This window comes from Carassius auratus, linkage group LG28B, assembly GCF_003368295.1.
Source record: "Carassius auratus strain Wakin linkage group LG28B, ASM336829v1, whole genome shotgun sequence".
Lineage (NCBI taxonomy): Eukaryota > Metazoa > Chordata > Actinopteri > Cypriniformes > Cyprinidae > Carassius > Carassius auratus.
The window spans coordinates 1,232,006-1,257,551 of record NC_039293.1 but is presented as its reverse complement, the minus strand read 5'-3'; the positions used below and the strand labels follow the sequence as shown (position 1 = coordinate 1,257,551).

The window sequence follows — 25,546 nt, the reverse complement described above, 5'->3', positions numbered from 1 at the left end:
AGGCATCACTGGAGGATTATTGTCTTTAATGGCAAGAGAGGGCAGTAGTGATCTGCCAGAGACTTATGAGTCTCTTTTACATGATTGAGTCTTACATCTCAAATTTACAAACCACACTCGCTAACAAACTTGACATTTTCATCAATGGAATAATTACAAAAGGAAACTATCAGGCAAATGGTTCTGATATATGATAACTTAATGGGCCTGGTCTGATCAGATTGTGTTATCAGCTGTTTTTGCAAATGACTTTACTGCCCAGCAATTTTAATCAGAGAGCATACTTCATAAAACCCATTCTTATTTAAATTGCATTAAATTCAATGCAGGAATGGTTTTGTGAGCCAATGGCAGTGGAGTATCAATTGCAGGGGGAGCGGAAGTCAGCCATCTATAGGTTTCAGCACCACAGAGAAACATTGGAAGATCCGAAGCTTGCATCAGTTTAATGGTGTTTATGCTGCAAAAATGGAAAAAAATATGTGCCTAGGGTACTTGTAACAATAATTCCAGGTATCCTGAGAGGAAAGGCAATGTAATTAATTTTATTCAATTTCCTAAATCCAACCAATACAGAGCAAAATGTCCCTAAGCATTCAACCCCAATTCTAATAATGATGAAAAAATTAATTTTTTGGTTTTCATACTCTCATTAAGTTACACTTTTCATATGCTCAAGTAGAACGTTAATGTCATCTTGTGCTAGTAACTAGTAAGTCTAGTAACTTAGTCTAATTAATCAACATCCTCCAAATTCTCAAAGGGCTCGAATGTTAAATCTGTTGAAGCTGAAGAAGTCAAAGCTAAAGTTTAATATGCAGAAAAGGAATTACAGTTAAAAATGCAGAGGGTTCATTTGGATGGGGAGAGAGCTCGTTCAGAAGCACAATTAGCAGTGCAGGATGTTGAAAGGGACGCAAAGCTGAAGCATCATCAACAGCACTAAGCAGTCACAAAGTATCAAGCCGCAAATCCACCACTCAACACACTTCAGGTTGCCATGCCACTACTCAAAGAATACAAAAGTATGTTCAAGAACAAGCTAGACCGCAAACTAACAAAACGCTCAATACACCCGTACTTTAAGAAGATTGGTGGCCATTTGGGCTGGGCAATATATGAAAAAAGAATTATCTCTCGATATTGTACATTTTTTTTATGATATTCGATATATATCTTGATATGTTTGAATTTGAATTTAAAAATATAAAAATTTGAATAAAAACTGGTGGAAATAAGCATGTTTTTTTGGGGGGGGGGTTTCAGCTAAGAACACAAGTCTGTCTACAGTCTCTGGTTTAAGAGAAGATCTGTGGTATGAAACTATGTGCCCACTGTCACTAAAAACCCTCTCAGATGGGGAGCTATTTCCTTAGCACATTGGTATTTATATATGAAAAACATTCTAAAAGTTAAACTCCTATTACTAATTACACATTGCCATGGCCCATGTTTCTCTATTCACATAACAGCAATTGAGTTCCACAATCACAAACAATACAGTTGAGGAGTGAGTGTTTTGTGCACATGGTTGCCAGATTGCTTAAAATAAGCAAACCACCAGGAAGACTCTTATCTGGCAACCACACTCATGAGAGTTTGCGTAGAAGAGGAGTGTAGAGCAGTCCGCAGTAACATGTTCTCTTTTTTGGACGTTTGGCGTGTTCTTTTGGGAAAGTATGCTTGAATTTGAAATATTTGATATTCACAATATTTTAAAATTTTTACATCATCGTCAAAATTATTCAGATATTATCGCTAATATTCAACATATCTCCCAGCCCTAATGGGCACCGGTCGCCTTGATTTTGTCTTAGCAAGTTTCAAAATCTTTACCAAGTTTCATACCATTTTGATAAAGTACAATGTAAAAAAGTAATAATGAAGGAAAGGATGTGACTTGTTGCCAAGTATGGTGAGCCATACTCTGAATTTTTGCTCTGCATTTCACCCATCCAACTGCACACACACAGCAGTGAGTAGTGAACAAACACATACACACCGTCAAAACACAGCAGAAACAAGTGATTGTGTATATAAGCATCCGTTTCCCCTCTGTAGAAATCGCAGTACGGAGGCACATAGACCTGACCGAAAGGGCACTTTATCATCGGCGATTAAAGGGGAAGGGGCACGAGCATGCCATTGTTAAAGGGGTATGTTATGCATAATAATATGCCCCCCTCCCCCCAAAAAGGGATTGCTTATTTTGAGCTTTTTTTTAATTTTATTCTAGGCCACTTGTTTCTCTACCTGACAACACTGGTCACAGCTCAGGATAATCACTAGTAATTGACTTGCGGCACATTTTTGGTGCCAAGCAGTATTGGTAGCATGTCAGCACATCCTTTTCATTAATTTCCAGAGTAATTATTCACATGACACTCACAGCTCTGGTGATGTGTGCCCAGAACTCACCACCCATGATCACTCAGAAGACTGCATGCAGATTACTTCCAGAGAGGTTACCTGCCAACACAGATAATGTTGTTGATAAGGTATCTGACAAGAGACTATCTGACCTCTTCAGTCTAGGTACGGAGCTCAAAATTAAAACTATATAAACAACAAGTTTACATGTAGAGTTTCTCAAGCTGCTGCAAATTATTCTCAATTGATTCAGCTTATAACAAAAAGATGAAGACGAAGATTAAAACAGTCATGGGCTGAAATGATTTATTCTTCCACACTGCTGGAGAATTGAGATATCAATCACACAGATGTCCCAAGAGTGATAAATGAGCTAATCATCAAATAATCACATTAGCAGACACTGCGTGAGGGAATTAGGCGATTGGGGAAAAATACAGATTGCTCTCTTAGCATATTTCAGACATTTAGTGAGATTTAGTGTGTGTAATACAAAGTTTACGCTTTTAACCTCTCTATTTGTTGTCCTTTATCTACAATAAATAAATAACACAATGTGGTACACCAGCTTCCAGATAACAATGCTGTTTAGGGCTTTTCCTGTGATAAAATGTGTTATCAGTTGTGAGGAAAACCCATCACAGTCATAATGGAGACCACAAATGGAGTCTGTATCAGCTGAGTTCATCTGACAGCTGAAATTCATGGAGCTGCCATCTACAAATGGTCAGTAAGTGAAAACAACAGAATGCAGGGAAATGAAGAAGGCTGTGTATAGTGAATCACAGTATTTTATGCACTCTTCGCTACTGATTTGTTGAGATACAAATGTTTTTGCAATGAATGCAACGAAGCTCAGTCAGGAACACAAACACTTTAATTATCATCTGACAGAAAAATTAATACTAATCATCATATTCATTCAAACATTTATAGTCTTATTAACAATATAAAAGCTCAGACTTTTTCTGCTTAGTATGGCTGACTTTGAGAACATTGTCTTTAAATGCTAGTAAAAGTCATGTCTCATTAGACATGCATGCCCATGTAGTACAAGCATTTACTGTAATCAGGAAGCATTACGAATAACCAAACAAAAGACATCATCTTTAAATCTACATAATATATAAAGAGAAAGTAACTGCAACACATATAAGATCAGAGCTAGTAATAACTGTCATATTGCTTTTGCTGCCATTGTAAAAGCTATTAATTGCCTGAGACTGTGATTAAAGTAATTTTAATATAGGATTTATGCACTCTGCTCCTCTATATGCCTATACTTCGCTCAAAGTAAAAATGACAGCAAATCAAGGCCTTGAGTGGCTCATGGCTTTTATTAAATGGCAGTAACAACAAAAAGTAAATATTAAAATGATGTGTTGCTTTGTTTACTTTAAATCTTATCCAAACATAATTTAGGGTTGAAAGGATTATTGATACCATTGCATTATTGGTATAATAATCAACACATTTAATTCAATTATTCATATTTTGTCTAATGTTATTGATGCATTATTCACACTGTTTTGTATTACCTCAAAAATATTTCTTATAAATTCTTATCTTATAATGATTATGGATGTCAGACACAAAAGAAACACAAAAATCTAAAAGATGATGATTTGAAACTACTGTTGTTAATGTATAGAGTTTCTAATGTATTGTTTCATAATTAATCATTAAGTACATTGATCTTAAATTATATAAAGATTAATAAACTGTTTAAACTAGTATGAAATGCACTGATCAACCATTACCCATGATTTATTATGTATTAGCTTAGCAGTCAGTAATGAATCTGAAATGCTAAAAGTGTTGAATAATCACAGTAAAAACAATAAGACAAGCTGAAACACTCTTCCTCTCTCTGTGTGCTGCTGGCTGTATCTGCTGTAGGTCTGATCTGAACTGCACATAGGTTTTCAGAATAGTTGACTGCCTCTGCTGCTCAGAAACAGACACAAAAATGCCACTGGCCATGTCTAAACTCTTCCATTAAGGTCAAAAACCAAAAAGACTGAGCTGATGTATCAAAATTGTCACTCTTGATATTATTTACGAATGATGAGAGCTGACAATGCATTTTTCTCTGTAACTATTATGCCTACCTGAAGACATTCTGGTATTCTAATATCACAAACATGAATGATTTTCACAATTTCTTATGCCTTTTTAAACCTGAAACATATGAATATGAGTAATATCATTATAACACTGATGCAATACATGCCACAGTGAGAATGTAAGATGCCATGGTTCATTTAAAGTAGATAGAGACAGGTCATCTTGGGGAGAAGGGTGTCAGAATCATCTTGTATTTTAGAATACATATTAAGTGATTTATTTTACGATTATTATTATTATTATATTTTTTTTTAAGAAGCCTTTGAAGGACATTCTACAATGCATTATAATTCCATTATACACCCTCAAGGCAACCCCCCCCCCCCACTGTTGTAAGTACATATACCAAATGTCCTGCTTTTGCAGCTAAAACAGAGCAGAACTGAATAGCTTAGTGTAAAATATTTTAGTTTTCAGGCCTCTGGTGTAATTTAATCATTATACATGGCAATGGTTAATTTTTCCTGGCTTCTAGGTAAAACACTGCATGTAAGACAGGAGAAGATTAATTGCATCTGAGCAGCATTCTTGCCTACTCCCATGACCAGCTCAGCCTCAGGAGATGGAAGAAAAACAGTCTGAATGTGTGTACATCTTAGGGTTGGCATGTAGGCCAATCATCTCATCAATTGCAATGATGGTGCCATGGCACGCACTGAATAACTCTATCATGGAAATTCAGTAAATTGTTCAATATTAATAATTCTGCCTCTATGAACTTAACTCAAAATAATAATGTTCTTCACAACATTCTCAATATTAAATATCTTATAATCTTTTGCTAGCAGTTTAGAGATGTTGTTGTAAGTGAAAGAAAGGTTGGCTTGGATAATTGTAGCACTGTGCTATAAACATCTCAGCAAAATTGGAGCTCCAGTTTCTACATGAGTCTCCAAGTTGGAAACCGTCTGCATGGTTTTCTATGGCTAATTTCCAAGTAGGAAGTTGGAAAATCCAACTTTGAGTTGGAGGATTCTTTTTTTTTTTGCAGCAGCAGCTGCTTCTTTTACGTCATTTTCCCAAATTTTCTGCATAAATTAACTAAATTATCATTCAGAAACAAGAGTGCAATTTTTTTTTGAAGCATAAGGCTCTAGTCTGGTTGCATGAGACACCAAATAAATTCTCTGAATGCATGCGAGAAAGAGGACAGCTTAATCAGAGGTAATGTTACTGAAAAAACACAAGAGCAACGATCTCATGAGTTCAAAAGGATCTTCTGAATGAGAATCTTGTGTGTTCTTACAAATGTCTGCAAATTCAGTTTTATTTTTATTATTGTTATTTTTTAATCATGGATCACTCTCCTGAATTAGTTTTTTTTGTTTGTTTTAATGTTTTTACAGGTGTAACGTGATGGCATATACATCTGGTTAAAGGGATATTTTACTGTGTGCATAACAATGCAAAAAATCACTTACAGCAGATTTAATTTCAAATTTCAGAAAGTGCTGAAGCATCAAAAACTTAGGGAAGTTGTTTTCTTTGAACGTTTGTTGACCCTGCTATGAGCACAAGCTCAAGGCAGTGCACTGAATGAATTGACTGGTTTATTATGTTCTATTCTTGTTTCCATTATAGCTATGAAATGTCTCTGGATATTTCAGGATATTGTTCTGCATATGATAAGATGACAAACTTAACAATTCCTTCTCTTTCCCAGCAAGATTACAGCTAGAAGAAAAAAAATCCGCTACACTTTTAAAACAGAATGTGCATTTCCAGTTAATAATACTGTTTTGGAGCTCTTGAAATTCATTTAATATCAAAAAACATTCACACTAATATATCTGAATAAAGTAATTTTACCCATATTTTGTTGAAACTTGTCAGTTGGAGGGCATTATAGCACTCTGGTTCTCTGCGTTCACATCCACTTATACTCATTTTGTCTCATGTAATCAAACATGAATTGTTAACCATTTTGTTTCTAAAAGTCCTGCTTTATTCACCACCACACTTGAAACTAAGCATCTATATTATAATTTTAGCTTTTTCTCCCTCTCTTTCAGGGGGCTGTCTAACATCAGAAATCTGTCAGTGCTATTTATTCACAAGTACTTATATATCAAGTGTTCCTTGGTAGAGCATTGCGCTATCAAGCACAAGGTTGGGGGTTCGATTCCCTGGGAACGCATGATAGGTAAAAATGTATAGCCTGAATGCACTGTGAGTCGCTTTGGATAAAAGCGTCTGCTAAATGCATAAATTTAAATTTTTAATTTAAATTTTTAATTTAACATTTGAAAACCATGCCAGAAAATAAAATGTAGCGTTTTCATGTTCATTTAACTGAAAGTTACGGTGAATTGTGGTTTTCTTTCAGGTGTTCCCTGACCATCCATCCAAACCTGTCCACTGTCATGTAGTGTCCAACCCTAATTAAACACACCTGAACCAGCTAATTAATGGCTTTAGACCTCCAGAAACTTCTAGGCAAGTGTGTTGCCCAAACAATGAGCTGAGACACTGGGATAGGTTCCAACATTCCTGCAATCTTACAGAGGATAAACGGTTTGGGAAAAAAAAAAAAAGATGTGTCTTTGAATGGCCTTATACTTTTTTTTTTTAGCTAATTAGAAATTCTCTGCTGTTGAATTACTTTGCAAACCCTGATTTAGTGACTTTGAGTTTCTTGATACTTCTTTGGAGGGTAGGGTTTTTGGAGTAAGAGACATTAGCAAAAGTTGATGGCCATATGTAAATATAATACCAGCAACCGTCGTTTAGTACACACACAATTTGACCTAAATGGTGGCACAGAGTCATTGGAGTTTCAATCAATTGTACTATACATAAAGCTCTGCAAGGTACAACTTCTGGAGTGTCTGGAGTTTTGTTGCAAAAACCAATCAATACTCATAAAATAATAGGATCACTCAGCTGTGACCTGATGTCCTCAGGTTACTGTCCAAAAGGAGACTATTGAGACAGGACATCAAGAAAAAGTGGCTAAAACTAGAGAGATTGTTGACGGGGTAATTTACAGCTTTATGGAGGGTGGCAAAGAGACAGCCACTGTTACAAAAAACACCTTGGCTACAGTTTGAGATACTCTAAAGCCAAATGCAAGAAGGTTTTATCGTCTAATGAGAAAATTTATTGGCCATCACACTAAATATCAAGTTTGGTGTAAGCCAAATACTGGACATTATCAAAAACACTCCATCCTGTGAATGGTGAGGAGTAAACTGGGTGGAACAGTATAGAGTGACAGCCTGGAAGAAAATCTTATGGTTATTGTTTTGGAGATTCCCAATTTTGAGATGGGGTCACCTAGTCACAATATTCCCAATCGTGTCTCACTGGGTAACTGTGATAATGAATCAGGTAAATTAAAGATTGATTTTGATGATTTACTTGTTGAAGGCCTCCAGAAAGACTGGAACAAAAAGGTCAAACGACAAAAGAAGAAAGACAAGCGTCGAGAGAAACAGAAGAGGAGATCAACCGACGGACCAGCAGAAAATCGTTTCTAAGATAAGAAGAATAATTCGACTGGTGCGAAGACAAGAAGGCATGAATAAGAAGATAATAAAAATGATGAGAGAAATCATTAATTGTATTGAGTTGGTTAATGTTGATTTAGAGTTACAGTCTCTGGCAAATGGAATCGAGGCCTTGAGATTGCAAACCTCTGTTGCAAGACCAGAAAACCCTTAAAAGGTAACAATGAGATATATGAATTGTTAGACATCAACTTTAAAAGGCAGTATTAAGAAATGTATGATGTTAACATTTGCTCAACAGTTGAGACTGTCACGTACGCCAGTTGAGACTGTCACGTATGCTTGCTTTTTGCTAAGATAACAATGAGTGTGCAAGGAAATGCATCTTGCAATCTGGATTGCAGGATGGACTTTCTTTCTAAAAAATTGTATTGTAATGTGTTTAATCTGATTAACACAGGGAGGAGGATGCTGTGCAGTTTAGCAATAGTTACTTGCTTAGCCTACGCCTTAAGATTTTGTAACAGCTTAAAGAAAAGATTAATTTGCTTTAATGGAAAGATAATAGAGCAGCAATTACTTAATGTGTGTGTGCAGAAGAGGGGTTGCCAAATAAGGAGATGTTAACTTCCTGTATCCATAGCAACCTGACTGTTAGTGTGTGCGTGCAAGCGGATGTGTTAATGTGTTTTACCAAAAGGAGGCATCCGGAAGAAATGATGTATTGTTTTTGGGGACTATATAATGTTATGGTTTGGACACATCCCCTGCCGCATCTCGGGGTGAAGACTTACGCTTTTACTTTTGTTTTTACTTGTTAATATTTTGCTTATGAGTTAGTGTTTAAAATAAAGCGAAGCCATGTACAATGGTGATGCGTAAAAACCTTTAAACAAGTCTCTGAGTAATTTATTACGAGTAAAGTTATTATTTTAGTTTGTTCCTGATTCTGTATTGCCAAGCTCTGCAGAGGCAAAGACTCAACTGAGCTGATCTGGTTCTGGTGGGAAGAAGTGCAGAACTCTCCATTGCCACAGAGAAGACATCAAAGGTAAAAACAATGGTTTAAATTGCCTTTGCTGGTTTGAAATCTGGATGTTTGGAGAGAACATCTGTATATTTCTTTAGTCAGATAAAATTAACACAACATGGCGCCCAAACGTGTGGGGCTTGAATACAGGATAAAGGATGACTTGAAAATAATAACAAGCGTAAAGTATCGACACTAGAAAGTCCTTACAGACCACGACCATTGTAATAGTCCAGAGGGACTTGTTTGTTTTCTATATGCTCGCGGAGGCTAGTAGATAGACCTAATATAGAAAAACAGAAGGCTCAGTGTAGCCAGAAGCGAGAAAGGAGATCTTGCTAAAAGATATAGCTAGACTCAGAGTAGTCCAGAGGGACTTGTGTTTATTTGTCTTATATATGTGCACACAGGCTCAGAGATAGACCTGATATAGGAAGACAAAAGGCTTAGTGAAGCCAGATTAGAGATCTTGCTAGAAGGTAAAGTAAGACTCTAAGTGAGTAAATCATGGATAGGATGACGACGGTCAACCTTGTTCCACAGGATTTAGCTGGAAGGCTTGAATGGATTGACCCTACGCAGTGTAGGTGTAGTTCAGAGCAGATTCCATGGCATGAGATAAGAGTGCTAACTTCAGTAGTGAATCTTAGGATTTGTGAAGGAGCAGAGATCCCGCCCTTTATTTATTCAAACCGAGGGGGACGAGATGGTTCACCCAAAGTAAGAGTGTTTGATGAATATGGGGGGGAAGTCAGAAGCATTCCAACAAGAGGTTGGGATGAACTGGATGAGACAGATGCTGGAGAAGGGTCTGAGAGAGGATCAGTAGCCCCCAGCTTTGTGCCTCGTAGAGAGGAAAATAGAAATGCTCTAGACTTCAGTGCTCCACAGCCGGAAGTGCCTGAAAGCCCAGACGATGAGTTTGAGTCAGAGGATGAAGAACCTCTGAAGACTTATTTTGGGAAAGGTAGAAACCTAATTATCCTCAAGGAAGGATATTTAGAACAAGAGGAAGACACCTGTGTTTTGGTTAATGCAGCTAACAAAAATCTCCAGCATGGAGATGGAGTAGCTGGTGCCTTTAGGAGAAGGGCAGGCCATAGATTTCAGGCTGAGTCAGACAAAATAATGGAGAGTAGAGAAGCTCCAATAAAGACAGGCGATGTAATACTTCAGGAATTAGGTGGGCCAAATGGAAAACCTGTAATACACGCCATAGGGCATAGAAGGGGTCAGAACAATGATGTAGCTGAAGAGTTAACTGCAATTGTCACCCTAGACACGCTGATTGATAACATATGCAAGGTAGCAAGGGAGAATAATTATCGCTCAGTGGCTATGCCAATAATCTCAGGGGGAATTTTTGGTTTTAATGAAATCAAAATGGGAACCGCCCTAGTAAATGCATTAATAAGAAAAACGGATAGAACTAACTGGCCCAGAACATGGAAGATTTGTCACCCAGATCCTACAGTCATAGAGAGAATAACTCAGGGAGTTAAGGAAGATCAGGCTGCAGGAGAGGGGAGATCAGACCAGGGAGTTAGTGACTTACCAAGATCAGCAAGGGCCAGGGCAGAATTTTTAGAGGAAAATTCAGGGGCAGAATGGCCAGTGATAAAACGTACAAGAACTGTTAAAGGTAGAAGAGATAGGGTAGAAAACCCTTTCCCTAAACTAAAGCTAGGTAAAAGCTTTGAGACATTCAGGCTAGGTGAGGGATGTTATAGACCCACACATGCTAGGGGTAGGAAGAGAGAAACTACCTTAGACAGAACAAATAAATGGGATGAAGAATATGTTCCAGGTATAACATGTGGTCAGTTATGGGCATTACTGAATGGAGGAGATGCTAAGCAAATTCTTGCAGACACCACATTAACACAGCGCACTAAAAGAGCTATCCTAGCCCAGAAAGATCTAACAAACAGAGCTGCGTTAGAGAAAATAATTAGGAACACCGTGGGAAACGATCAGTTTGAGGAATATTATTCTGATGTTGGCCCTGAAAGCGATAGTGCAGACAGTGAATCAGAGGAGAATCAGGAGGATTCTGCTGAGGATGAATTTGTGGTCCAAAGACCTGTTAGAAATGTGATAACTACACCTATCAGAGAAACAAGGGGTCCTAGGAGACTGCGATTCAGAGATGTGGCAACTGAGTCAGATTATCAGTCAGAGGAGGAAGCAGCTCGACCAGCTGAGGTGAGTGCACTAAATCAACATCTAGAAGCGTTGCATTTAGGTACACCAGGTCAAAGAAGGCCCATGACCCCTGTAACCAGGGGGCATACTCCTCTACGAGATGAGAATAGAGAAATAGAATCTAGAGTAACTCTGGAAGAACTAATGAGAAAGGATCAGGAGATGAAACTCTTAAAAAAGGCCAAACTTAAAAATACCACCGTAAAAGGTAAAGTGAGGGAACTAGTCAGATATGGTGAGCAGATGAAAATATCTGGGGAATCAGTAGACTCACATATTTTGGCTGAGTTTGGTCTACAAGGAGGCAGGAAATTAGCTAAAACTCTTGAGGGGTTAATTCCTACTAATAGAGAAGAAATTGAACAGGAACAGTTTGAGGAGAAGTGGCGTACAGTAGGATCATTAACAGCCTGTCAAGAAATTGCTGAAAAAGGTGTAGAGGGAATTCTAAGACACATTTTTCAAGGGGTAAAGAGAAACGCCCTAGCAGGAGCGAAAGAGTTCCTCCTTTATGGTCCAGAAACATCCCCTGAAGAATTAGAGAGGGCTCTAATTCGATATGACAGGAAGACAGAAATAATTCAGACAGATAAGGAAAAATCAGTTAGTAAAACTCAGAGGTCTAAAGATCCACCGAGACGGTCAAGCCGTGAGAAGAAGCCCTACAACCGCTATGAGGTGGAGGGTAAATTCTCCCCTCACCCAGAACAAAAACCAGATAGGAACTGGAGAAAAGGGAGAGACCGTTTTAGCCCCAAAGATAGCTCTCATGGAGGGAGAAAATATAGGGACCAATCAAAACCTAGAGACAATAGACCTGAGAATAATAGAGAGAAAAGTAATTACATTAGTCCAGAGAAATGGAATAAATTAAGCTCAGAAGTGAGACAGCAGATTATGGAGGACAGACAGAAAAGCAGGCCTGAAGCCAGAATAGGCAGAGTAAGAACAGCAGACACCAGGGCGGAAGCCAGTGTTGAGAAAGAGGAAGCTAAGGCCAAGAGAAAGAAGAACAAGAAAAAGGGCTCTGAGCTAACAGAAGCATAGGAAACATCGGCTCCCCTAAAGAAAGCTTTAATGAAAACAGATGAGATTGATCAAAAATTGTATAAAACCTATGACGATACAAAATTTAGAATTGATACAGGAGCAGATTTCAGCGTCTTAAAGCCCACAGAAAAACATGATGAATTCAAGAAAGTAATTATGGTAGAAGACTTTGAGGGAAATTCTAGAAGTAAAAGAGTATGGAGAAAAAATGAAATAGATGTAATTCATGGGGAGGAAAATTTGTTATGCCCAAAGGACCTAATAAAAATAGGAAAACTAGGAGTAGTTGATAAAGAAAAAGAGATTGAGAGAATAGTAAGGGAATCAGAATTGAGTGAGAAAGGGGAGCTGGAAAAACTCTTAAGAAAACACATGGATAGTTATGCAAAGAGTAAAAATGATTGTGGTAAAGTTCAGACCAAGTATGAACATGTAATTCAAGGAGGAATTCCTCCCCCACAGAGACAATACAAAATTAACAGTGCAGCTGAGAAAGAAATAGGTGAAACTATCAAAGAGCTGACAGAACAGGGTATTCTCCGGAAACTGCCAAAAGAGGAACTTGCAGCGTGTAACTCTCCCTTGCAAGCAGTTCGCAAACCAGATGGTAGTTGGAGACTAGTTACCAATTATAAGGCTTTAAATAAGGTAACAATTCCAGATACAAGGTATCTGATTAATTGTGGAGAAGTTAGTGGAAATATAGGGAGAGAGAAAAACTGGTTGTCAAAAATAGACTTAGCTAATGGTTTCTGGAGTATCCCATTAGCAAAGGAAAGCCAACTAAGAACAGCATTTACCTTTGGAACTGATCATTATGTATGGAAAAGACTTCCCCAGGGATACAGAAACTCGCCAAACGTCTTTCAAGCTTTAATTTTAGAGATCCTAGCAGGAATACCAGTTACAGTATATATTGATGATATACTGATATCCACAAAAGATGAGGAAGAACATTTAAGAATACTAGAACAAACCCTTGATAGGCTAACAGAGGCAGGTCTTAAGCCTAGTTTGAAGAAAATGGAAATTGGAAAACATGAGATTGATTTCTTAGGGTTTAAGCTTGGTAAAGATACAAAAGCTTTAACAACTAGCACAAGAGTGAAGCTAGAGGAAATGCAACAGGCAGGGCCCCCTAAAAACAGGAAGCAACTTCAGTCACTGTTAGGTACTTTGAATTATATTAGGGAGCTAATACCTAAGTACTCTAGAGAGGCTAAAATATTGTATCAAGGAACCAAGGAAGGAAAATGGCAATGGACTGACCAAATGGAACAAGCTAGATTAAAGTTAATCAGTATGGCTCTTGAGAGTGGTGCATTAGAGAGGAGAGATGAGACACTTCCCCTTTACGTTCAGGTCTCTGAAGAAGAAGAGGAAGTTACTTTAACATTGTGGAATGCAGAAGGCATCTGTCCTATTGCATTTTTGACACACCAGCAAGAACCAACAATGAAAAGATTTGATGAGAACAGTGCTGAGAGAATATTAGCAGCTGTTTGTAAGAGACTGTTACAGCTAAAAGCTGTAGCAAAGGAACAACCAATAGTGATTTTCTCTATGGCAGGGGAGCTAGCTAGGTTAAAAAGGAATCTAGTGATGAATCAGGCTCGCATTAATAGCCATAGGTGGGATCAATGGAGTTTAATTCTAGGAGACAATCAGTTAGATTGGAGAAGAATTAAACAGAAAAGGAAGGATAAGATTACTAGGTATCATGAGAACCATAAGCACTTACCCAAATATTTCACTGATGGAAGTGAGAGGGGAGGGAAAGTTAAGTGGGGATACTTAGTTAAATTTAATGGACAGCTGATCACATCACAAAAAGAGGAAATCCAGGGGACCGCTCAGTTAGCAGAAGTAACAGCTGTTGAACGTGCCCTACAGAGGGCTGTTGAGCTGGGTCATACAGAGATTGTCCTGACATGTGATTCAGAATATGTTACAGATGGGATTAACCTGGAGCTAGACAAGTGGAAAGCTAATGACTTTCACACAGCTAAAGGTAAACCAATGGCACATAGAGATCAGTGGAAAAATATAGCCAATTTACTAGAGAAAGTAAAGGCTCATGTTTATCACCAGGTTAGCCACACACAGCAAACTAATGAGTCTGCTGAAGGAAATAGACAGGTAGATAAACTTATAGGTCGAGTTAAGACAAAAGAAATAACAGAGTTATTTCAGAAACTGCATAATGAGCTAAACCATCCCAGTGTTAAAATGATTCAAGTGGAGCTTAGATTAAGAAATCTAAACATTCCTAATTGGAGGAATCAGTACAGGGAGGTGAGGAAAGAATGCCAGATATGCAGGAAGTTTATGACAGCTAAAGGTTGTGAGGAAAGTGAATTACCAAAGGAGTATCCTTCACAACAAATTAGCATTGACTTTGCAGGGCCATTACGCCCCAAGACTAAAAAGGGGAACTGCTATTTTCTGCTCGCCATTGACAACCACACTAAGAAAACCATGATATGGCCTTTAAGGTCAGCGCTCGAAGCAAAGGTAGTAGAGTGTTTAACAGAATGGATTAGGTGGCAGGGACCAATGGAGAGTTTGAGAGCAGATGGCGCGCATAACATAAGTGGGAAACTAGTACAGAAATTCTGTAAAGAGAATAGAATAATACTAGTTAAATCCATAGCCTACCGTCCAGAGACAAATGGAATTGCAGAACGTGCAATTAGAAATGTTAAGGAATGGTTTGCTAAAAATAAAGCCTTAGGTGACTGGGATCAGAACATTGATCGGTGTTTATTACACCTCAACAGGTACAATACGGTGAACCTGAAAGAAAGGGAGGTTAAGAAAAACACAAGGTTCGATGTTGGTGATGAAGTCATTATAACACGAAGGCACAAAGTAGGTAAGTTCTCTGAGGGGTTGGGTACTGTTGATAAAGTGAAAGCAATAACAGGGTCCAATACAGTAGAACTAGAAAATAACGGAATCCAGAGTAATAAGGATTTAGTAAGGAAATAAATAATGGAGAGAGTAAAGTCCATTATTAATCAAAAAGGCCTAATCCGGGTGGAGCATGGTAAGTATGGATCAAGAGCATTTCTATGGTTAGAACCAGAGATGAAAAGGTACCTTGGCTATGAAGGAACATATGCCAAAGCAATAGAAGTAACAGTACGACCGTTCTGCTGTGTGATATGCAATCAACAATGTGCTATGCAGAGTCTATCGTTTGGTGACGAAAAGAAGGACATGGGTGCAGAATGGTTGATGCATAAACAAACTCACACAGAGATATCTGGAGTACTGATTTGTGAGAACTGTAGGCCAGGACTCCCCAAGCTAAGAATAGATTCCTATAAAGTGTCTGGGAATTTTGGAGAGAGATGCGGTTGCACTTGGGATGGCACAGTTTTGTGGTCATGTATGGTCTGTAAGGCAAAAGAGAGGACTCTGATGTCCTCTAGGTCAGTTTGGGAGACGCTAAGAGTCCTCAAACCACTGGGATTATTCCAGGAAGGAATAATGACCAGGTTCTCTAGACATCCTTATATTGGGATGAGAGAACATGAAAGAGAGGCTTTTCTTGGAGCAAGAATGCCTATGGTTCCCAAGAATGGGAAAGGAACTAGGAACAAAACTCTTCTAGGGAAAGAAGATTTTGCAAGAGAAATAAAAAGACAGGATCGAGAAAAGGATCTATCTTTTACAGACATTGAGTCAATGAGATGGGAGCTGTCATTGTGGACACAACCCATTTTAAGATGTTTCCCTGTGGTAGATCCTAAGCAAGGGTCTCGAGGGAAGATTGCCTGGATTTATGTAAAAATCGGTGATCAGTGGCAAGTTCGAAGCTGGGGCCATCTAGCGGTAGAACTGGTGCAGGGAAGTGGCTGGGTAAATAGCCCTTCCTATGATAAAGACTTTAGAGCGACACAGCCTCGTTCTAATGTGACAAAGGAGAAACGAAAATCTACAAGGAAAGAGAAATTTGTGCAGTTAACAGTGTCCTTAGTAAAAGACCTGGATAAGCACAAAATTTGGTGTCCTGAAGATGAGACATATAAGTTTGTAAGTTATTATGATAACGAGCAGATCACAGAAGTACCAAGTGAAACCTTTACTGTTGTAATGCATTTTAAGTTGAATGTATTGTCATGTTCACACCCTGATTATGATTGGATTGGGGGATTGGAAGTTGAGTTACATGATAAACAGCCAGAGATAAAGGTTATCAAAAAAGGTATATTTAGGAGGACTAGAAGGCTCATAACTGGGCCTCAGAACTAACCTCTACTTACAGGAAATGAAGAGAGCAGAGTCACTCGAGAGCCTCTCAGAGGAGCTGGGGGAGGCCAAAGAAATCATCGTGAGGATGAAGAAACAACGGCGCATCTGCAAATGGATGAGTATAATACTGTGGATGTTAATAATTCTAGGATTATTATTATTAATATTAATTAAAGTGAGCTTTGTTCTAGAGTGGAGAATTTTTACTAATTCTTTGATATTAGCTGAGATTTTAGTTCAACAACAAAATGTTTCAGGATTTGAAGTATCTGTATGGGCAACTGTTAAAGGAAACAGAACTAAAATAGAGAACAAAACAATAGGTTTTTGGAGATGGCTAGATAATCTCAATGACGAGAAGAATGATTACTACATGGTTAGAAAGCCAAAGGTCAAACTAAAGAACACTGTAAAAATAAAACATTGGCACAGTAGTGACATTGAAGTATATGAGGAAAATAGTTTTATCCAAGAAAAAGAAGGGAATAGGACTATTAAATATTTTATAGGTTCTACCTATAGAACAAGTGAAAATGAGGAACTAGGGGGATGTTGGATATTTAGATCAGCAAAAGATTTTAACCCCTGGACAATAAGACAGTGTAAATATAAAGGTACTGTTAAAAGAAGTAAGAGAGATAAAAATATGGATAAAATAAAAAGTGCAGCAGGAATAAGGGAAAATGTTGAAAAATGGATAAAAACCAATGGTATGTTATTTAAAGAAGGAAATTTCATTGTGTTAACAACAGTAAGAGACCGATCAGTAGGATCAAGAAAAACAGGATACGCAGAGCTAGAAATTACATCTGAAACTAGAATTAGTTTAGAGTTAAATAAAACCGTACCATGGATATGGAAAAGGAGATTAGCTTTACCTAGAGTAAAATTTAATTTCAAAATAGGTTACTGGGAAATAGATGAAGTTAAATGGGAAACTGATGTATATTTAATTCAAATGGAAATAAAAGAAACATTACAAACAGAAATAGAAATTAAAAACTATTATGAAGATAAGGTGAAACAAATAGAACAATGTGTTAGAAAAGAAATGGGTAAAAAATACCATGGACAAAAATACAAATACATTAAGACTGATAGTGTTGATTTTTCCTATGCTCACTTTTGTGACAAAGATGAAGAGAAGATGGACTGTGATGATTTTTGTAATGGTACAGATCCAATCACAGGGAATAAAACAAATGAGAACTTAAGTATAAAGAGAAGGTTATACTTAAAAAGATTAAACCTTAATCGAAGGAAAGACAAAGAAGGTATTTATAGAAACAATTTAGTTTTCTTTAGTGATGCTGTTTTTGGATTATTAGGAAACGAGTGTGGGAGTATTATTGAAAAATGCTCATCAGGACATGATCAAATTACTATTAATCAAATAGCATCAGTGTTATGTTATTGGAGTAAGGGAATAGTTCCCTTACCTTGGACTTTTAAGAGAAGTAAACTGGCTAACAAATATGAAATGACTTATGGAACTGGAGGGGTAATAAGAATCGTGAGTAGGAATTCTCAGTGGAAAATGTTTTATGGACCAGTATATTATGCAACAAATAGCATGTTAAGGTATAGAGTTCCAAAAGGAGGGAAAAATGTACCCTTAACCAAATTAGATGCTATAGCAATTGATGATTTGTCACTAACAATTGAAAGGAGAAATTGGAAGGAAAATTGGTGCAAAGCAAAAGATAAAAATTATTATCTGGGTTTAGACTGGTTGAGAAATGATCTATGTAATACTAGTATAGAGATCAAAGGTCAGAAAATAAAAGGAGGACCAAGATGGTTTGAAGATCCTGGAGAATTTGTGAAAAAAGGAGTGGAAGGTGTGAAAAAGGCAGCTGAAACTGTGTTTAATTTTGTTACAACGGATTTATGGAGTAGTCTAATTAATCTCTTTATTAGAGCCGGATGGTACATTTTATATGGGGGATTAATTGTATTAGGACTAGTTATAATAATGGTTATTATAAAATGTTTCTGTGCATCTCTAGGCCAAAGAATGATGTCCAGAAAAGACAATGGAGATGTATTAACGGTATTAGGAAAATTAATAGATTTTCAAGCTAAAGGGCATAAACGTATTAAACGAACAAAGAAGCATAACTTAGAAAAACCGTTATTGTAGAGAAACGTGGCATACCTTAAAAGGAACACAAAAGATAATGAAGAGAAAGGAAGTAGGTGGAGTAAAAACATATATATATTGTATAGAGAACGAATGAGACAGCTACAACTATATGTAGTTTCACTTGTAACTGAACAAGACTAACTGGATATTTGGGTAATTTCTATTTGGGAATAGAAAACTCATTGAAATTTATTGAAACCAATTACTATACGTAAGTCCAACAGAAGATCTCAATTGTTAATGATAAAAAATGGCATCCAAGGGGACAAATAATGGAACCGCAAGGAATGAGAATAAGACAGAAGCCGGAGGATTTCTGATTCCTGAAATCCCTGGTACTGGATTCCAGGTTGGTGTTTATATTTTATGGATGCTTTTGCAAGGAATTAACAGAAATCTCTGGTGGCTGTATTTTTTATCAGTTTTACAAGTGGTAAGAATAATGTTAATAGGAAGAATTAGCAAAATGATTTTTGTTTGTGCTCTGATGATTTTATCAATTGGATGGCAAAAATTGCTAGGACATCAGGGAACATTTGGTTTAACTGTAACAAGCATATTAAAGCTTGGGGTTGATGTTACATCTGTTATGATACATGAAGATAAGTTTGTCTTTTGGGGAGAAATATGTATTATCATAACTAGCGCAATATATCTAATTGGATTGTTGATATTTAAATATGGTAAAGAGGCAATGTTATGGACAATTATAGGATTTTTGACATTGAGTGTTTTTATGTTAGGATTTTTTCTGAAAGATGATGATATTGTGCTACTGGGAATTATGATATTGATGAACCGGTGGGACAAGATGAAAAAGGCATTGAAAAAGTGTACAACATGTTTCAAGCAAACTACCACAATAAATTCAGAATAATTAACTACCTCTAATAAACTAAAAAAGAAAAAAAGAGAAAAATTGTCTTTAGGAGAAAAATATATATTTTGAAAAGATCTAAAGTAAATTACATTGGGTATGGTGAATTGAAAGTACAGAGCGGTTTATGTATTAGTGTTATGATTGGCATGAATCTCTTCCAGGGCCCAGCAGTGATGATCCAGGAGCCCGGTGGCCCACTTAGTGGGATGAGCTTCAGGCGGTTCCTAGATCTGGCGAAAAGCTGGCCGAGAACTGCAGAGAGGCTTTGGCTCCGCAGGAGAATCCTGAGGGTTTTTGTGGAAAGAGATGGAATTGACAAGTGCCTAATGCATGAACTGCCTAGAAATCAAGATCCGTATTCTGTTATGGAAATGGGAGAATTGATAGGAGTGACATTGATTAGAAACAGGAGGAATGTTTTTGATGTGTTCATTGAGAAAATGTATAGAAGTGTGAGATTTGGGAACATTTTGGTGAAATGTGTTGAAGATAGAATTCCAGTGAAAAGTACTAGGACGAGAGGAAATCTTTGTGACAATTTGACCCCAAGTGAGGGTGTTTTGGAGATTCCCAATTTTGAGATGGGGTCACCTAGTCACAATATTCCCAATCGTGTCTCACTGGGTAACTGTGATAATGAATCAGGTAAATTAAAGATTGATTTTGATGATTTACTTGTTGAAGGCCTCCAGAAAGACTGGAACAAAAAGGTCAAACGACAAAAGAAGAAAGACAAGCGTCGAGAGAAACAGAAGAGGAGATCAACCGACGGACCAGCAGAAAATCGTTTCTAAGATAAGAAGAATAATTCGACTGGTGCGAAGACAAGAAGGCATGAATAAGAAGATAATAAAAATGATGAGAGAAATCATTAATTGTATTGAGTTGGTTAATGTTGATTTAGAGTTACAGTCTCTGGCAAATGGAATCGAGGCCTTGAGATTGCAAACCTCTGTTGCAAGACCAGAAAACCCTTAAAAGGTAACAATGAGATATATGAATTGTTAGACATCAACTTTAAAAGGCAGTATTAAGAAATGTATGATGTTAACATTTGCTCAACAGTTGAGACTGTCACGTACGCCAGTTGAGACTGTCACGTATGCTTGCTTTTTGCTAAGATAACAATGAGTGTGCAAGGAAATGCATCTTGCAATCTGGATTGCAGGATGGACTTTCTTTCTAAAAAATTGTATTGTAATGTGTTTAATCTGATTAACACAGGGAGGAGGATGCTGTGCAGTTTAGCAATAGTTACTTGCTTAGCCTACGCCTTAAGATTTTGTAACAGCTTAAAGAAAAGATTAATTTGCTTTAATGGAAAGATAATAGAGCAGCAATTACTTAATGTGTGTGTGCAGAAGAGGGGTTGCCAAATAAGGAGATGTTAACTTCCTGTATCCATAGCAACCTGACTGTTAGTGTGTGCGTGCAAGCGGATGTGTTAATGTGTTTTACCAAAAGGAGGCATCCGGAAGAAATGATGTATTGTTTTTGGGGACTATATAATGTTATGGTTTGGACACATCCCCTGCCGCATCTCGGGGTGAAGACTTACGCTTTTACTTTTGTTTTTACTTGTTAATATTTTGCTTATGAGTTAGTGTTTAAAATAAAGCGAAGCCATGTACAATGGTGATGCGTAAAAACCTTTAAACAAGTCTCTGAGTAATTTATTACGAGTAAAGTTATTATTTTAGTTTGTTCCTGATTCTGTATTGCCAAGCTCTGCAGAGGCAAAGACTCAACTGAGCTGATCTGGTTCTGGTGGGAAGAAGTGCAGAACTCTCCATTGCCACAGAGAAGACATCAAAGGTAAAAACAATGGTTTAAATTGCCTTTGCTGGTTTGAAATCTGGATGTTTGGAGAGAACATCTGTATATTTCTTTAGTCAGATAAAATTAACACAACATTATGCAAAACACCTGTGACTTTGGCGAAGATTAGTCTACCAGCAAGACCCCACGAATTGCCAGTAATTTTAGGGTGCTTTCACACTTGGTTTGCTTGCTTGGTGAAAAGGAATTTTGAGAGGGATATGCAGGTGGCTGGCTTGAGACCAGTGGAGGTGTCGGTAAGAACAGTCCAGTCCAGTCACTTCAATTACACAACTTCTTTCCTTTATTAGGTATGTATATGTGAGTATGTGTGTGTGTGTGGTTTCTAAGAGGAAAAAGGATATGGGATACAATTAGCTACATAATGCTACAATACAAAGCCACAATTCATTTGAAGGATAAACATTTGTACAAGAACTTAGATTGCAGGAAATTAGCTAGATAGCCTACAAACGAAGTCAATACATACATTTTCTCTGCCCCGTAATTAATGAACTGGTCATGCCTATAAATACTCAAATGCACATATTCTTACAATTACCACAGTAAGCCACATGAACAATATAAGCCAAGTTAAACGGTTCATTCTAACAGTAGAAACATATGGAACTTACATAGTTCAGTAACGCACACAAGGCTGGAGACACGGCATTTCCAGCAGCAACACACTAGGATTCCTCCATGTGGCATGAGCAAAGGGATGATGCTATGTCTACAGGTGCTGCCTAATAAAGCCTGTGGCTAATTGAAGGTGTGGTGAACTGCATGAGAACTAAGTGGCAAAGAAAACTGGAATGTGGCAACTGCAGGACAGAGAGCAAAAATTCCAAACATTTGGTCTGAACCCAATTTTGGACTGATCTCCCCTCCCACTCCCTCACTGGACTGTGTTCACATGGTCATTTTTGGTTGCGAGCTACGGTACATTTGTGCCATCAGAGTTGCATCTGTTTACCCTTATTGCTAGGTAATGACTACTGTAGGCAGAAGATGGCAAAATGAACGGACTCTTACTTCATTTTTGTATTTCATATATCCAACACAGAATGTCACAATGCGTAATGCAAAGGGTCCAAAGAACATGAAAATCAATTTTTGTAAGCAGAAATTAGATGCTTGCTGCATACTTATCAGTCACACTTTTCAGAAAAGCAAGCAAGTAAACACATAAATACACAGTTTGACCAATTTATACAGTACACCATTAATAACGGCTCACTTCTGTGATTTAGTATTATTGTGTTCACATCAGAAGTAAACTTTATTGGAGTTTGCAAGAAACATACCCCAGATGACCCTTTTTTGGCGGACTAGGGTACAGTTTGCAGGTGCGCACCCAAGTTCAGAAAGAAGCGTTCAAATAAGCCCGGCGAACCAAACTCTGATGTCAAGTGAACCTGGGTGCGCACCAAAAATGATGTGTGAAAGCCCTCATAATGTCTTGAAGTCCAAGTTCAGATCTCAGTTTAGTGGTGATTTTATGGGTTTATATGACTTAATGAATACATATTCAAATTCTCTTAAGACTTGGGACAATTAAAAATATACTATTATACTTATATATATATATATATATATATATATATATATATATATATATATATATATATATATATATATATATAATGTATATATTACATTTACATTTATTCATTTAGCAGACGCTTTTATCCAAAGCGACTTACAGATGAAGACAGTGGAAGCAATCAAAAACAATAAAAAGAGCAATGATATATAAGTGCTATAACAAGTCTCAGTTAAAAAGAGTTACTTGTTTACTATTGTATAATGATTTCTTTGCAAAAAATAATCCTTAATTTTCCCACATATCTCTATGCTTGTGTGTAGGACATATTTTTGTGGCAACATGAATCATTACTCTCAAGCTCTAATTCAAGTCACTAGCTCCCAAACATTTTCTCAAGGGACCCAGAATCTATGGAAAGTTTGGTTAATATTACTACATCAAATTACATACTATTTAATCTTTACTGGGAACCCGTGATTGCATCTCTTCAGCAATAGGCGTTTTAACAAAAGTGATTGTATTATGAATACAATCTTGTTGCCAAGAATGCCAAGAAAGTGTAGCATTTCTTTTGACAGGAGTGGCACATTCACACATGACCGTGTATTTTGTTTTATCAAAAAAAAAAAAAAAATCTAGACAGTGTGCCATGGATTGGAACGGTACACAGTGACTCAATAAATGAAGAAAAGGTATTTTAACTTCACATTGCAGCATTTAAAAAGGGCGTAGGATACTGACAAAACAGCAAGACTGAGCAAAACTCAAATAGTACCAATAACGTTAGTAGTATAAGTTACAGTTTAACATGTAAGTTACGTACCATTCGTCTTCATTCAACATCACAAATGTCCTACCGATTCCAGGCTCTTCAACAGGCCACATCTGCAGTTTTTTTAAACAGGGGAGAACAGGCACATCCTCAGATCAGGGGTCTTCGGGCTGAAAATATAACGTTATGAGAGGAAATAAATCAAGTCGTCCACCACAATGACAGTAACGTTAACTGGATCAATTACCTGGGTCACAAAATATGACTATAAAACATACATTTTGATATAAAACCGAAATCTACCCATTCAATACAGGTCATACTGTATTTGTAAAATAAATTTACTAGATTTAAATGTATAAAACTCATATTAACATAGCGAGCCCGCGCTTTACATCGGCGCGTAGGCGGAAACATCAAACGAACACTTTCGTTAATAAAACTAGGAAAAATATCCGTTAAACTCGACAGAAAATAATATATTATATAACTAAAAGTTAAATATAACTTTATAACACTTCTGTAATCGGTATTAACTCAAATTTAAACTAAAAATTTCTACTCGGAGAGGTGCATAATACCTAACTCTTTCCAGTCACACGCCCTTCTGACCTCCTGAGAGAACAGGACGCAATTTAGGAGTGACGTCACTCACAGGAAAATTTTTTATTACTACTTAAAAACAAAAAATACATATTTTTTCTCAATTTCACTTGAGAAAATAAACATACTAGGCAAATAATAGCATATAAATAAAAATGATAAAATATATATTAAATTAATTCAATCTATGTCTATAATTGTATTAACTCAACAATGGAACAAACAAGTTTACTGGACTGATATAAAACTTTATTAAACAACATTAAATGTATGATTAAATACAGACACACACACACACACCGGAATGCATGCTCTGTCTGCAGGATAATGCCTTCTGAATGGTTTTGAAAAAAAGAGATGGAGTCATAGAGCGTGAATATTAGGTCTTTCCCTCAGGCTCAGAGCCTGAGTGCTCTGCTTGCCTGAAACTTTTGATTCATTACCCCCTCCCAAGGCTGTCACAGTCAGACTCTAAATCTGATCTGGAATGTTATCAGCGCTCACCGAGGCAGATGAATAAGTCACTGCCTTCAGTCTCGCTTTCCAGCTGTTCAGATTTGCTGCTCAGTCAGAGACAGAGCTGTCACTCATTATGATGTTCATTATAAAAAAGCGCAAACAACGGATCTTACAATTAGGACAGTTTGGTTTTGAAAATTATTTTCTGACAATATCAGTGACACTGCTTTTATGACAGTGGGTCACAGGTTTGTTCTGGGTTGGGGACAGCAAATAATGACATGCAAAATCAAGCATAGTAGTTAGGACAATCAAATAAATGGGTGACAAAATGATTCCCATGTCCTTTTTTCTGGGTGTGTGAGCAGTCAAACTCATCAAATTCATCTATCAAGCTGGACAGATTTGTGACTCACCATTGTGTTTGAAAAACTTTTATCAAAGCGAATTTGAATGATTAAATTTTTGCTACTTTTGTATAATAAACATTGTTGATATCACTTGATGTTCATTGTAAAATATGAGTCTAAAGACATGATCATTGATTTGTGATACTGGTCTGGTCAAGCATTCTGATTCTAATGGGGAAAAATAAAGAAAATACCATCTGTGACAGTTATACAGCATGATACACAGTGTCCTTTTATCCTTAAATCCTTAATTGTAATGTAATTCAACTGTAACCCCTAATAGTCTTAGTTTATTGGTCTAATGTATACAGAACATTAAAGTGCCAACAGTAAACAAGACATATTTTAATATTTAATCTGTCACAGCTCAAGTGGTGTGTCCCACTGTTCATGTCTTCCTTCATTGCAAGGCTACAGG

General features: G+C 37.1%; 1 protein-coding gene and 1 long non-coding RNA gene across 2 annotated transcripts; one reads left to right on the top strand and one right to left on the bottom strand.

Moving 5' to 3' along the window:
• Positions 1-124: 124 nt before the first annotated feature.
• LOC113067672 (uncharacterized) lies at positions 125-24,227 on the bottom strand. Its single transcript, XR_003279433.1, has 3 exons — positions 23,708-24,227; positions 2,390-2,469; positions 125-460 (listed from the first exon to the last, which is right to left on the bottom strand). It is a non-coding gene; the product is annotated as an uncharacterized LOC113067672 (long non-coding RNA).
• LOC113067671 (uncharacterized) lies at positions 7,745-21,176 on the top strand. Its single transcript, XM_026240063.1, has 2 exons — positions 7,745-8,997; positions 16,505-21,176. Exon 2 carries the CDS (start codon positions 16,508-16,510, stop codon positions 18,632-18,634), a length of 2,127 nt encoding a protein of 708 aa, XP_026095848.1. The 5' UTR covers positions 7,745-8,997; positions 16,505-16,507; the 3' UTR covers positions 18,635-21,176.
• Positions 24,228-25,546: the final 1,319 nt, after the last annotated feature.

Bases quoted from the DNA above. Each gene is read 5' to 3' on its own strand.
- LOC113067671 (XM_026240063.1), top strand. From the start codon at position 16,508: ATGAAGAGAGCAGAGTCACTCGAGAGCCTCTCAGAGGAGCTGGGGGAG.